The sequence below is a fragment of the Dipteris shenzhenensis genome, chromosome 27 (assembly GCF_047967505.1).
Source record: "Dipteris shenzhenensis isolate YYH24624 ecotype China chromosome 27, Dip_SZ_1.0, whole genome shotgun sequence".
Lineage (NCBI taxonomy): Eukaryota > Viridiplantae > Streptophyta > Polypodiopsida > Gleicheniales > Dipteridaceae > Dipteris > Dipteris shenzhenensis.
Window position 1 is genome coordinate 28,372,272 of NC_141622.1, and position 14,566 is coordinate 28,386,837.

Genomic DNA, 14,566 nt, shown 5'->3' on the forward strand with positions numbered 1-14,566 from the left:
TTGAGTTGCGACGTGGACCAATACTAACTTTGGGCCTGGACTAGATTCTCCAAAATGTTTGTTCGGCAAGGAGAGGCCGTGCTCGCCCAAGGAGTGGGCGGCTTGATTGTGACATAGCAGCGAAGCAATCCTACTGGGTATTGAACCCGCTTGTCAATCCGCATAGAGGGCCGCCTCTTTTTAATGAGCCAATGGCCTGTTGGCAACTCTTCATTAAATCTAGTCTTCCAAACTCGTGTGAACCACAACTTGCCCGGACGCACGTCAAGACTCCTTGGGCAGGTGGCAGGTCGTGTGAACCTGCCCTAGCGTTTGGACAGAGTAGGGAAGGGCCATGGGGAGGCCCTTTTGGGGGAGGAAGTCGGCCGGATTTTGGCGAAGTTCTGCGATTTGCTACACCCAAGCAAACGTTGACCCGCATGGTCAGACATGTCAACTGTTCCGACAGTAGCAGAGTTGGGAGCTAGAATCCAATTGGATTCTGGCTGTTCAAGGGAGGTGAGGAGGCTAGGAGCGTGACAGGTGGCAAGAAATTATGCCGGATTTTTCAGACTAAAGCAGAGGCAGATGCTGAGTTGTAAGGGCTCTCGATCCCGCACTGGAGATGAAATCTGGGTGTGAATCCGGTCTTAGAAGCAAGAGACGAAATGCGTAGCGTGCAAAGCAAGTACTTAAAGAAAAGTACTTAAAAAGGCAGTGCTTTAAAATGAATGCATCTTCTTCTCGAGATCCAAATTCCTCTTCTTCTTCTTTGTTTCTTGTCTCCCAATTCTATCGCACAGAGTTTCCATTGCCATGGAACAGGGCGTCCCTGGCTCCCACACCGATCCTTTCTTCGAATTGCTTCACCCCCATGCCTCCCCCCCCCCTCCTCCTCCTCCCCCCGCCTCGCACACCGCCTCCCAGACCTCGGATCCCCCTCTTGAAGAGAGTTTTCAGCTCGGCGGCGAACGAATCGAGCCCAGCTACGACTTTCAGCCCATCCGTAGCTATTCTTCGGTCGATTCTGGAGCCAGACCCGAGGAGGCGCCTCCACTAGGCCTTAAAGGACGTCCTTCATCAGCTCCTGACAGCTATGTTGAGCCTAAGGTGCGTATCCAGCTTGATTGAAATCATATGTCGTTCTACTCACGCAGGAAAATGCGTATTGTAACGGGGGATCGCTCTCTCCTCATGATGAACTCGGATCTCTGAAATTAAATCGCCAAGGTGCTTGAGGAAGGTATCTACAAAAAGTATTTTCGCTAGAGTATGGGTATCTACAAAAAGGCATGTACAAAAAGTATTTTCGCAACGTAATTAGCCAGTTGCAAATTTAAGCAATCAGACTTCAGTAACCATTCTGCCGCAAAAGGAGCGGTTATCTGGTTTTTTAATATTGCGGATGATGAGCCTTTTTGACATCGTAGGACAAGCCAAAGTTCTTCTGTAGTTTTGACTTGAAGCAACCAGTTTATGCCCAGAATGCATCTTCGAGTAACCATTCTGCCCTCATAAGGAACGGCGGCAGATTAGGATGCTTTTTATGATGAGCTTTTCAACGTCATAGCACAAGCCAAGTGCCGAAGAAGATCTGTCTGACGCGTTTTGAACCCATGGAAACATTGGAACAAGTTTCAATTCTTCATCTCATAGGAAGCTGGAGAAGGTTAGTCTTTTGGATGCATAAGCCAAATGATTTTATTCGACGTTATGGACTTATTTTTCGAGGCATAGAAGACGCAATACCTGATGCGTTGGCCTTATGTAGGTTTGTCTCATACCTGACATCACCCTTTGGCTGAGGGGCCTGTCGTATGGGACATCTGTCTTACTGTGATGGATTCATGGCTTGGATGCTCTAGATCCTAGGCTTTGGGAGGCTTGGCGAAGCCATGGTTGGGTAGCTCTACTTTATATGGTCTTTGTGTGTGCATGGCACAGGTTTTGGAGTGTGGAGCGTATCTTACTCAAAAGGTGATGGCTGCAAACTTGCAAAGATGATTTGGTAAGGAAATGAGGGCTTTCTTCTGAAAAGTTCAAAAAACATGAAGTGGCTGCTGCATCCTTGGGGAAATCAAGGAGAGGGATTTTGAGAAATCATCTGGCAGGGAATCAAGGGGCTACCTCAGATAGTTTGTGAGGTTCTGGAGTTGCTTCTCAACCTCTAGGCGATGTTGGGAATATGGGTGTGCTGGCCTAACCACAGAGTCAAAGAGGCGGGATTGATATTTTGGAATTATGGTCAATTGCACTCTGGGCGGGGTGGCATAGCAAAGGAGAACGAAACTTGAAAGGTCTGCATGTTGAAATGTTGATTTTTCTTTGGACAATTCATGGAGAGCTTGCTGTTCTTACAGCATGTGTCTAGGGCATCTTAGCATACTCTTTAGAGAAAAAGGATCAGTGCATCGTTGGTAGTATAGAGTAATGGGAGTATAACCTTTTTGAGGGAAGATCTAATCTGATAATACAACGTCCGTGCGTCCAAAGGGTTAGGAGATAGAGGGGAACCTTGCTTCATTGCAATGTTGCCGGCCTTAGATCTTGATGATCCAATTGTCATATTGACCTGCCCTGGTGTGTGCACGCGTGCATTAACGTGTTGTGTGTATATATATATATATATATATATAGAGAGAGAGAGAGAGAGAGAGAGAGAGAGAGAGAGAAGAAGAAGAAGAAGATAGTATCGTCCTCAAGGGGCCAGAGATGGCCCACAGGTCCTTGCTGAGCAGTAGACAAAGGTCCTCCCTTCATGGGAGGAATAGATAGACTATTATGTGGCCAACTGTGCTACAAGATAGTCACGGTGCTTAAGAATCTTGGTTATGTTGATGCCTAGGGCAGCATGGGGGGCGTGTGAGAACTAGTGTCACTAGTAACGTTTCTAAAAATGTGGTTTGTAGGTTTTGTTTAGAAACATTTCAAGATTTTGCCCAGGAAATATTGTTAAGAAAACTTATTATTAATTACATAGAGATTCTCTCTCTCTCTCTCTCTCTCTCTCTCTCTCTCTCTCTCTCTCTTGCACGCGCGCACACTCTTTTTTTAGTGAAAATTTTGTTGCTTTATATTTCAAGAGAGCTTCCCAGAAAGGGAAAGCTGGACAATACATCAACCGAAAATCTTAGTGTAGAAAAAATATACATGAGAATCTATGTAGTGACAATCAAAGAGAGATTGCTGCAAAGATCCGTGGAAAAACAAGAAAAAGGATAACTGAGGATCACCAAAGACTCTATGATTGCGATCTATCCATAGAGTCCAAAGTGCCTAGTATCTAACCCAAGTAAAAAACAAATCAAACTCCGGTCGCCGTGGATGAATGCCAAAAGCGACAACATTTGGAAAATGAGCTCTCAGATACTGTCCAATGATATACAAAAAATCACGAGTAAGCGGACAAAGCCAGAAGAGATGAAGCACAGATTCTTGTGGAGCATGACATTGCCGGCAAACAGCAGGAGCAATATGTATGCGTGCCATAAGCTGCCCAGATGGGAAAACTCCCAATAAAACTCGCCACAAGAAAATCTGTTGCCGAAGAGGAATCCCAGATATGGCGCAGTCTTTTCCGCCACCACTTTGCATGTCGATGCATATGCCAAATTTGATTTGCTCGGTCTGAAACCCTAGGTGAAGGCAACATAGCTTTATACAATGCCGATACCGTAATATGAGAGAGTTTCAGTGGATGAGCTATGGATACAGAAGGCTGAATAGTCCAGTCCTGAAGCCTGTCTTCAATCTCGAGTGAAGGAACAAGCAGAAAAGGCTGAAGCATAGAATCAATGGTTATGCCACATAGGATGATAATGCATCCCCGGACCATATTTTGCAGCTGCAAAAGGAAAAGAAAGGAGAGTACCATCATCATGAATGACGTCTGCCACTGAGTAAATACCTTTGAAAGTGAGAAAATAAGAGCGTCTTCGCAAGCGGCGGATCAAAAGCTCTAGACCAATGTATGTTTTCAGCTCTCAAAGAGTTGCCTTGCATAGAGTCACGACCATGCCATTCCAAATGGGAGAGAGTGTGCTTCCAATCCAATAACAGTTGAGAGACAAATGGACAGGCTTTGACCTTGTCCTCAATAGAACCAGGAGAAAGTCCCACTGCGTGGGCTGCCAATGACTAAAGGCAGGGATGGTGATTTGCAAAAGCAAAAAACGAATCATGGCAGCCCAGGGCTGATCACCATGCATGAACTGTAACATCAGTTTCCCTTTATGAGCAAGGATATGAACATGAATATTCAGAATGTTCAAGCCCCCATGCATCTTGGGTGAACATAAATGAGACATTGAAAGCAAGCGTAAACTTTTCTTAGCATGTTTGGAACGCTAGAAAGTTTCCATTATGATGGACATGAAATAAGCAATATCTGTCTTGCCAAACATGATGAGAGGCAAGTAGAACTGAATGTATGCCACCAAAATAGATTGCACTATCCGGAGCCTAACATGCAACGGCCAAGTCGCCAATTTCCAATACTTAAGCTTCTTTTTCAATTTTTGAAGAACCTAGTCTGTTTGCTGACGACGGGTCATCATCCAACCCAAAGGATAGCCCAAGTGACGAACTAACTGAGTAGGCGGGACAATCTCCCCCGGCCATAAAAGACTATGCCAGTCTTTAGCATGCAATGGTAATAACTTTGATTTTTGAAAATTGACATGAAGACCATCAGCCATGCTATATATAGAGAGAGCATGCATAAGGGAAGATAGATCAGTGTTTTTCGGGGTAAAACACACACACACACACACACACACAATTATAGAGATTCTCTCACTCACTTTTTTTGCGTGAAATCTCTCTTCACACACACACACATATATATATATTTTAGTCACACACACACACACACACACACGCACACGCACGCACACACACACACTTAAGAAAAAAAAAAAGTGAAATGTCTCTCTCTCTCTCACACACACACACACACACACACAGAGAACGCGCGCACTAGATCCTGCACTGGCAGTTCATGTACGCCTTCTTACTTTGGATCTGTGTCTGGCATTTAGGAGAAGAGACCTCTTACTTTCAATCATATTCCTTTGATGATTGCATAGATGCAAAATGGATGGAGTTGTTGCATTGTTTTCCAGGCACATCTGCCCTTTTCCTTACCTTTCAAAATTCCTATTAATTATACTCGAGAAGACTTTTATTTTTTAGTTTTTGATTGTGAAGACCTGCCTGTCTCCCATTACTGAATTTTAAAAGCAATTAATAGATGGTGTTTGAGGAAACTTATATTTATGATTGTTTGATTGTGAAGACTTATCCCTCAAGTGAGACAGTTCAGATGTTTGAACCTCCTGGTGAGCCTAAAGAAGAGAGGAAGTTGTATGATTCAGTGACAATTGCTACTGTTGAACGCACTATGAAGAAATATGCAGACAATCTTTTGCGTGTACTTGAGGGCATGAGCGGACGACTTTCACAGCTTGAGACCACTGCTCAAGGGCTTGAGCATTCAGTTGAAGGATTAAAGGCTGCTGAAGGAGAGAACCAGAGTCAAACTAGTGGCAGGCTTGCAAGGCTGGAGCATCTCATCAAAGAGGTAGATCTATTTTGTTCCTTATTTGCTTTGTTGGAAGGGTGGAAATGGGCAGCAAGGCCATGTATGAGAACTTAATGAAACATGGGGTTCCACAGGTTCAGACAGGGGTGCAACTGCTACATGACAAGCAGGAGGTAGCACAGGCAAGGTCTGAGTTGATAAAGTTGCAATTGGCCAACGATCAAGCACAGGCAAAGTCTCAGTTGATTAAGTTGCAATCAGCTAATCATCAAGCATTGTCAGTTGGTGCAGTGACACATGCATCCACTGCAGATTCTTGGCAGCAGCAGCCTAAGGGAGAAGGTATTCCACATAACATGGTATCTTCACAGCTGCCTCAACGACAAGCGCACCATCCACAAGCAACACCCCCTTCCCAGCAGCCATCTCACCAACCCCAGGCACCTCCACCTCAATCACAGACCCTTGCAATTCCACCAGAACTGCACTCTTCGACAATCAATGTCACCCCAATGAGCGCCAGCGTGCCGATGGAGCTTGGCACCCCTACCCTTCCGCAGTCTCTTCCTCCACCTCACCACCACCATCTCGCTGCCCCGACACATTTAGCACCACCTCCTCCTCACTCCATGCAGCTGCCTGCCTTCTATTCTCAGCCACCGCAGCAACATCAGAGCTCTTATAGTCATCAAAAAGTGGAAGCAGGCCCTTATGGAGTCCAACACCAACCACATCACCCTGTCCCAGGTGCACCACCAAGTAGTAGCTTCGTTCCAGAGCTCCCTCAATATATTCCAGGAAATTACGAAGGATCAAGAACACAGTGTGCACCTCAGCAGCCACCCCAGCAGCATGTTCCCGGTGGGCCTCAACAGATCTTTGAATCTGGGATTGGACGGATGGGGTCTGCTCCAAGTGGTTTGTCTGTGCCTTACGGGCAACAGCCTCAATCATCCCCCTCTGTATCTATGAACGAAACACCTGGTGCTGGATATGGCACTCCGTCTTACAGGGTAGCTCAGCCAGTGCCATCTGCTCCTAGTGGAGGGAGTGGCTATCCTCGACTGCCCACTGCACAGCCTTTGCAGCACGCTGTACCTTCTCCTAATGGGGCTCCAAGTGGACCCCCTCATTCAACAAATCGAGTTCCTGTTGATGAAGTGATTGAAAAGGTGGCCGCAATGGGGTTTTCAAGGGAGCAGGTCAAGACAGTGGTGCGGCGTCTAACTGAGAATGGGCAGTCAGTTGATCTAAATGTGGTTCTGGATAAGCTTATGAATGGAGGGGCAGAGTTTCAATCACCGAAAGGTTGGTTCACCCGATGAACATAGGGCTCTCATGTGATGTCAATTTATGTTGATGGTGGTATATAATTTGGGATCTATTGAATTTGTACTAAAAACTGTAGCTAATTGTTGATGAGAAGTATGGCTGTCCAAGTTTTGGCACTGTTTCGATTGTTGTACATGGAATAGAATTTTACAATTCTTCTCCCCCATCCTCTTTTTCTTTCTTTTCCTTCATCTTTCCTTTGTGTCGTTCCAAGAGGTAGAAGGGAGACACATGTGCATGTTGCAGCGACCATGTGTATTATGACACCCTCTAAAATAGCACTTAACCTTCTATGTACGTTGCCATTTCACTAGGATTCCTATCTTCCTGGAATTAAGGAGCTCAAAGGGCTTTTGGTTAAGGGGACATGCATGTTTGATGTTCAATTTGTTTGGCTTGTCTAAAAATTTTGAGTGTGTCTAGACCCATATGAGAAGTGATCAAGCGAGTGTGGCCCCATTCAGTATTTGGCGTTGCTTATTTACTAGGAAACTTTCTTCCTTTATGTACCATCCCTTTTTGGAACTCTTTGCCTATATTTAATGCATGTGCCTTCCTTTGGTTAACTCCTTTAGTCATTTGGACGCCTAAGGTGACCTTGTTTTCTGTTTCAAATGCATTTGGCATCTTTGACTATGTACTGATAATACTGGTCCAAACTACAATGAACTCATGTACTGCCCCTTGAACCTCAACTCAATAGAAAAACTAAAGAGTGGAGCTGTAAAACCTCTGAGCAAATTCTTCAGCCCTCATTTACAGCGAACAGCTCTCTCTCTCTCTCTCTCTCTCTATCTATGTAAAACCTCCGACCAAATTCTTCAGCCATCATTTACAGCAAACAGCTCTCTCTCTCTCTCTCTCTCTCTCTCTCTCTCTCTCTCTCTCTCACAGCACACTAGGGCCTAGGACAACTTGTCGGCCTGGACCCCCCCCAAGGAATTTATTACTTGAAAGATTCTGAATACATAGAGTTCAGCATAGAGCTGTCTTTACAAAATACCAAAATGAGAGTAGTTTTACAAAGAGCTTCAAGTGCATTCATTTGGCAACATGCCAAGTGTCAAATTCTAAACTACTTTCCTAATTACATGCCACTAGAGCAACCTTGGAGTCTTCGAAGCACTTGGTTACGCGAGTGATCTGTGAAGCGCTCGCCTAGCTCCAAATTACTTGATTCTTCAATCTTTCTTAATACCTACAAACATTAACTAAAGCGCACAACCATGGCACCCATTAATGGTCAGCGCTTTTGCATGCAAATAATAATCTATAGACTAATCCTAGTCTCACTGTGGGCATCCCCACCAAGCAAACATGTGAACAAAACATAGAACACATTTCTTGGTTGTGATTAAGGGGCCTTTGCGTATAGTATGGCACACAATTTGCTCTGGTTGAAGGACCTCCTCTAGCCCATCCACTTCTGGTGAATCCTCTGTTACTGGCTGTGGTCCCTGAAATTTCTTTAGAAGACTCACATGAAAAGCATTGTGAATCCTCTAATGCTCTGGCAGTGCTAATCTGTATGCAACCTCATTAATCTCTTCTATAAGCCTGAAAGGTCCATAGTATTTGGGAGATAACTTTGCATACACTTTTTGTTTGCCCTTAAACTTGTGAAGCCTAGCTTTCTTGAACTTCAAAAGCACCCAATCCCCTTCCTTGAGTCTGTAGCTTTTTTATGCTTTTCTTGAGACCTTTCAATTGTTGTCCAGAGTTGGTTGAAAGCTATCTGGAGGTCTCTAACAAACTGATTTGCTGCGGCAAATATTTCATTTTTGGTCCTCAGGATAGGTGGCAACATCACCTTCCCATAGATGACCTTAAAAGGGGCTTTCCCCGTGGAGCTGTGAACTATATTATTGCAAGCAAATTCCACCAATGGTAGGTACTTTTCCTAGTCTGAACCTTGGTCACCTACACGTAGCATTTCAGTGTATCCAATGCTGTAGAATTTGCTATCTCACTTTGACCGTTTGTCTGGGTTGGAATGAAGAAGGAAAATTCAGATTCGATCTCCATATTATATCAAATAAAGCTCTCCAGGATAGACTGGTCATTCTGGGATCTCGATCGCTGACAATGGACTTACGCATACCATGGTGCTTAAAGATCTGTGCCATGAAAAGCTTAGCCATATGATCTGCCTTTATGGTTTTGTGAACCGGAATGAAATGAGCTTGCTTGGTGAACCTATCAATGATAGTTCAGATCCCATCATTCCCTGACTTTGATCTTGGCAAATAAAAAATGAAGTCCATTGCAATACTTTCCCACGGTGCCTAAGGCACGGGAAAAGGCATAAGTAGGCCAAGTGCCTTCAGTCTATCATATTTCACTTTCTAAAAGGTAAGGCATTCTATGAAAAATTGATGTATATCTTTTCGCATCCCTAGCCAAAAGAAATACCTCTCTAGTGCTTGAATTGTTGCTGTAATTCCTCTATGCCCAGCATAAGAATGTGCATGGCATTCCTCCAGAATCTTTTTGCTCATCTCCTAGTTGATGCATAGGCAATCATCTTTCATTAGATACCCATCTTTCATGGAGTAGTGACTGGTAGACTGCCCCTCTTGCACTTGCTGTAAAATCTCACCAAAATCTGCATCATTAGCGTATTGCTCCCTCATGCCTTCCAGATCTCGATGATAAGCAATAGTCACATTGTTCACTTGGGGTCTTCAAGACAAGGCATCCGCCACTTTGTTCCTAACTCCTGGAGTATGGACAATCTGAAAATGGTACATTGACAGCATGTTTGCCCATTTCATATGCTTCTCGGAGAGTTTTGTTTGAGTCAAAAAGTATCTCAGACTTTGGTGATTTGTTTTAACTGTAAAATCTGCACCCAAAAGATAATGCTTGCAAGTATGGATAGCATGAATTATAGCCAACATATCTTTCTCATAGATTCCCAGAAATCTCTCTACATCCCGGAGTCTCTTGCTCTCATAGGCCATTACATGACCATTTTGATGCAATGCAGCCCTAACACACTCCCCACAAGCATCACAATCCACATCATACAAATCTAGAACTATCAAGATTGGCTCTATAGTCAGCCTCCCTTTGAGTGTGGTGAATGTTGTCTTTTGTGGAATTCCCCATCAGAAAGTTGCATTTTTCTTAGTAAGGTCGTGAATTGGAGCGGCTATGTTCGCAAAATGCCTAATAAATCTTATGTAGTAAGAACACAGGCCTAGGAAACTATGGACTTCATGCACAATTTTCAGCTCCGGCCATTCCTGAATGGCTTGGATCTTTGCCGGATCCACCATCCGTATCCCATCTTTGGATATTATATGCCCCAAGTAATGGATCTCTCCCAGGAAGAATTTTGCTGTTTGCATAAAGTTGGTGATTTGTAAGCTCTTGAAATATTGTAGCAAGATGCTCCTTGTGCTCTTCTTTGGACTTAGAAAAGACAATAATATGCGTCGAAAAAGCAATCTTTAAAATTTTCAAGAAACTTAAATTTATTTTGATCTGCCTCACTTATTTCAGCATGCATTTCAACATCTGTCTCTTTTACAAAAACCATGTAAGCTAAAATTGCAGACTTTATTTCTTTTCCAACAGAACTATTTGATACAATGGGAATATTCTCCCCTCTATTCCTAGCAACCACACGCTGTACTTTGCCCCTATGTACAAACTCCAACACTCTCTTAGGAAGAGTCAACTTCACTGCCTTGCGATGCAACCAAGGCATACCCAAGACTACATCGTGATGTTTTAGTGGAGAAATGATGAAGTCTTCCTGATCCACATAACTCTATACATGAAGACGGAGCTTCCTATCAAGGGAGTGACTGGCACAGGGTTCCCACAGAACATCTGGTCAGCATCCAAAGCCCTGCCCAACTCCTTTGTCTTTATTCCCAGCCTTAGGGCTAAATCCTCTGATATAAAGTTATCTGTAGCCCTTGGATCAAATAAAATCAACGCTTGCTAGTCTCGCCCCATGATAGCAGCAATTCTAGTTCCTCTGGGTTTGAAACGTGACCTAGTACATCATGAATTCCTCCCGCCATTGGTTTATGCGGTCCTTGTGGCTTCTCTGCCTCTTTTCCCTTCAGAGTTGAAGGATTTTCTAGGCACTGGGAAAAAGAATGCCCCTCTTTGTCGCATTAGAAGCATTTACCCGCTTTCCTGAAAGTTTCAATTTGTTTAGGGGTAAATTTGGTATAGGGCCTTTGTACTTCGTTTCCCCTCGATTTCTGAGGCTGAAATCCCTTCTTCTGAGCCTTGGGAAAATCTCCAGGATTGGGGGCCACTGACTTTTTATCTCCCTCGGTATCCCTGCCTGTAGTGAAGGCACAGTAGTAGGATCTTGCATATATATAAGATTAGCCACATTAGCTGAATGCGTAAAATCTGAAATATCTTTGATGTCCATAGTGTTCACTTGGGCCTGTATTTTTGGAGTGAGTCTTGCCCGATAGTTCCTGAGTTGAGTTTTGTCTAAGACTTTCTTGAAAGGTGAAACCTGCAAATGTGAGTCCCAATTTTTTTGATTATAAGACTTAACTGTATCTTGTGCTTCCATATGCATACTCTCCCAATCGAGGAGGACATGGTCCCGAAATGGCTTGGGAATAAACTATTTATGAAAGGCTTTCTTGAAATCCTTCCATTTCTTGAAAGTTGTATAATTAGCAGGTTTAGCTAGCCACCATGCACTGGTTGTACCAGTGAAGTGCAAACCAACCATACAAAGTTTTTACGACTCAATGAAAAATTTCAGGCTGAAGGCAGCATCAAACTGCCTTATGAACTTGGCCATACTGGCCATTGTAACTGGCAAATCTCACTGACTTCCCACCATCTTTGAACTCTTTAGTCTCTGCTTTCTTGCCAGACTTCTTCTTCTTCTTATGCTTTGGCTTTGAGGGTCCAAAAGAAGAAGATGATGTCAAGGATAAAGAGGTAGAGCTGGAAGAAGAAGACGAACTAGATGAACTATGATGATGCTTCGCCTTTTCCTTTTTGGGAAGAGAACCTTCTCTTTTCCTCTTTTTGCTGTCCTTATGGCAAGACTTCTTGCTCTTTCTTGATACCTCATCTGTGGAAAGAGGAGTAGGACTCAAGGATCTCGTTTTGCCCATCACTCCCTGATTTGCTCCAGAGGGAGGCTTCTCTAGCTTTTCCTCAAAGAGAGGTTGTACCATCCTACGAAACAAAGGATCACTTCTTGCCTCTCCCCACTGAGTAATCAGCTCTCCATAGGCATTCTCTTTGTTTATCTACATAGCCTCTGCTTGGGATGATTGGGCATGCTGATGTGAAGTCACCTCTGCAACCAAAATCTAAGATTTGCAAATTCTGACACAGAATGTGTATGCACCTGATGCACTCAGCCTTTTGTATCTTGAGAGGAATACCTCAATAAGAGGTGTATTGCATTCACAACTCGTTCCAGTGTCGGGCTGTGACAACTCAATTAATAGATCCCCAAAGTTGCTTAAGCATTCATTTACTATATTGCCCCTTTTCTGGCTGTTGCAAAAAGCACTGAAAATGCATTTGTTTTCCCCTTTTTCAATGCAAAGGCTGAGAGTGCTCTCAACGGAAGCAAGAACGGAAGAAGGAGAGAGAGAGAGAAACAGAGAGCCACACAAGTTTTGGTGGGTGCAGAACCACCCTAATCTTCTTTTTCATTCATTTATATATGCATTTGAGTATTGTACATAACCGGGGTAAAGGCACAGTGACCTTTAACCCCCACAACCTCCCACTTAAAGGACAATGTGCCTTTAAGGGAGAAAAACCAGTGAGCATACTATCCAATGCCCATCAATACATGACAATACTCAAACCGCTGACTAGGTAGACTCTTCGTCAGCATATCTGCAGGGTTATCATTTGTATGAACCTTGACAAGCTCTATGCGCTTGTCCTCAAGTACCTCCCTGATGAAATGGTACCTGACCTCAATGTGTTTGGTCTTTGCATGAAAGACCGGATTCCGTGCTAGCTGAATAGCACTCATGGAATCACTATGCAATGTCGGTACACCTGTATGAATCCCCGAATCTCCCACTAGCCGATCAAGCCATATAGCCTCCTTGCAACCCTCTGTGGCTGCAACATACTCAGCCTCTGTGGTAGACAAAGCAACGCACTTCTGTGCATGAGACATCCACGACACTGCACCACCTGCAAAGGTGAACACATAACCAGAAGTGGATCTCCTACTATCCACATGCCCTGCATAGTCTGAATCTGTGTACCCAAGTACACGCATGTCTCCTTTACCAAAGTAGATGCACATCTCCTTGGTACCCTTCATGTACCTCATGATGCACTTAACTGCCTCCCAATGCCTCTTTCCTAGATTAGCCATATACCAGCTAACAACTCCCACTGCAAATGCAATGTCTGGTCTAGTAGCTATCATAGCATACATAAGACTCCCAACTGCTGATGCATAAGGGACCTTGGCCATCATGGCCCTTTCCTCATCTGATTTGGGACTATCTGTATGACTCAGTTTTACATATGGAGGCAATGGAGTACTCACTGCCTTCCCCCCCTCCATATTGAAACGCTGTAATACTTTTGTAACATACTCTTTTTGTGAAAGCCAAAGGAGTTTCCTACTCCGATCACGCGTGATGCGCATACCAAGAATATGACCTGCAAGTCCCAAATCCTTCATATCAAAGGCCTCATGCAACTTGGCCTTTAATGCATCTAGCTCATAAGTATTCTTGCTAGCCAATAGCATATCATCCACATCATATAGTGCCAAGATTATCAGGCTATTATCCTTAGCCCTTTTAGTGTAGAGGCAGTGATCAATTTCACTCCTTCTAAAACCCTGCGACCGAATGAAAGCATCAAACTTCTGATACCATTCTCTAGGCGCTTGCTTAAGACCATAGAGACTCTTCTTCAGCTTGCAAACTAAATGCTCTTTGCCCTTTTCTTCAAAGCCTTCCGGCTGCACCATGTAAATTTCCTCATGCAAGTCCCCATGCAAGAAAGCTGTCTTGACGTCCATCTGCATAAGCTCCATATCCTCTGATGCCACTAGTCCAAGCATGCATCTAAGTGTGGTCATCTTCACAACCGTAGAGAATATCTCATCAAAGTCCACACCCTTCTCTTGCTTGAACCCTTTAGCAACCAAACGGCCTTGTACCTAGCCACATCATGACCTGTGACCTTCATTTTGTAGACCCATTTACATGGCAATGCTTTCTTTCCATGTGGCAAAGAAACCAAGTCCCAAGTCTTATTCTTCATAAGTGATCTCATCTCTAATTGCATAGCATACTTCCACTTGTGTTGATCCTCACGCATCATAGCGTCTCTGTAGCAAGAAGGCTCCCTACAATCAGTAAGCATCACATAGTCTACCCCTGGAACAAACCTATCAGGTGGTCTAGACACTCTAGATGATCTTCTCAAGGGCATTTCAACTTGCTGTCTCATTTGCATATCAGCCACATTTGGCTCATCATTTCCACCAATAGATGATCCATCATCTACCCTTGATTGTATACCTGTGGGAGTACTTGGTGGCACCATTTGTTGCACATTTGGTGCATGGACAGCTTGATGTCTATCAACATATGCAGGTGGATTCACATCCTGGAAAGTGATTCTCCTCATTTCCACATCCCTCGTGGGTGCCTTATGCATCTTCTTCTCATTGAAGACCACATCATGGCTGCATATGATCTTCTTTGCTTCTGGATCCCA

At 43.9% G+C, this 14,566-nt stretch overlaps 1 protein-coding gene across 1 annotated transcript; it reads left to right on the plus strand.

Moving 5' to 3' along the window:
• Positions 1 to 733: 733 nt before the first annotated feature.
• Positions 734 to 7,006, plus strand: LOC147884121 (uncharacterized). The gene is made up of 3 exons (XM_087399025.1): positions 734 to 1,089; positions 5,276 to 5,560; positions 5,656 to 7,006. Exons 1-3 carry the CDS (start codon positions 796 to 798, stop codon positions 6,844 to 6,846), a joined length of 1,770 nt encoding a protein of 589 aa, XP_087255151.1. The 5' UTR covers positions 734 to 795; the 3' UTR covers positions 6,847 to 7,006.
• Positions 7,007 to 14,566: the final 7,560 nt, after the last annotated feature.

What these genes read in the sequence shown, in the direction of transcription:
- LOC147884121 (XM_087399025.1), top strand. Translation starts at nt 796, where the DNA reads ATGGAACAGGGCGTCCCTGGCTCCCACACCGATCCTTTCTTCGAATTG. An exon ending in ACAGCTATGTTGAGCCTAAG is followed by an intron (nt 1,090 to 5,275) that starts GTGCGTATCCAG and finishes TTGATTGTGAAG; the next exon opens with ACTTATCCCTCAAGTGAGAC. An exon ending in TGGAGCATCTCATCAAAGAG is followed by an intron (nt 5,561 to 5,655) that starts GTAGATCTATTT and finishes GGGGTTCCACAG; the next exon opens with GTTCAGACAGGGGTGCAACT.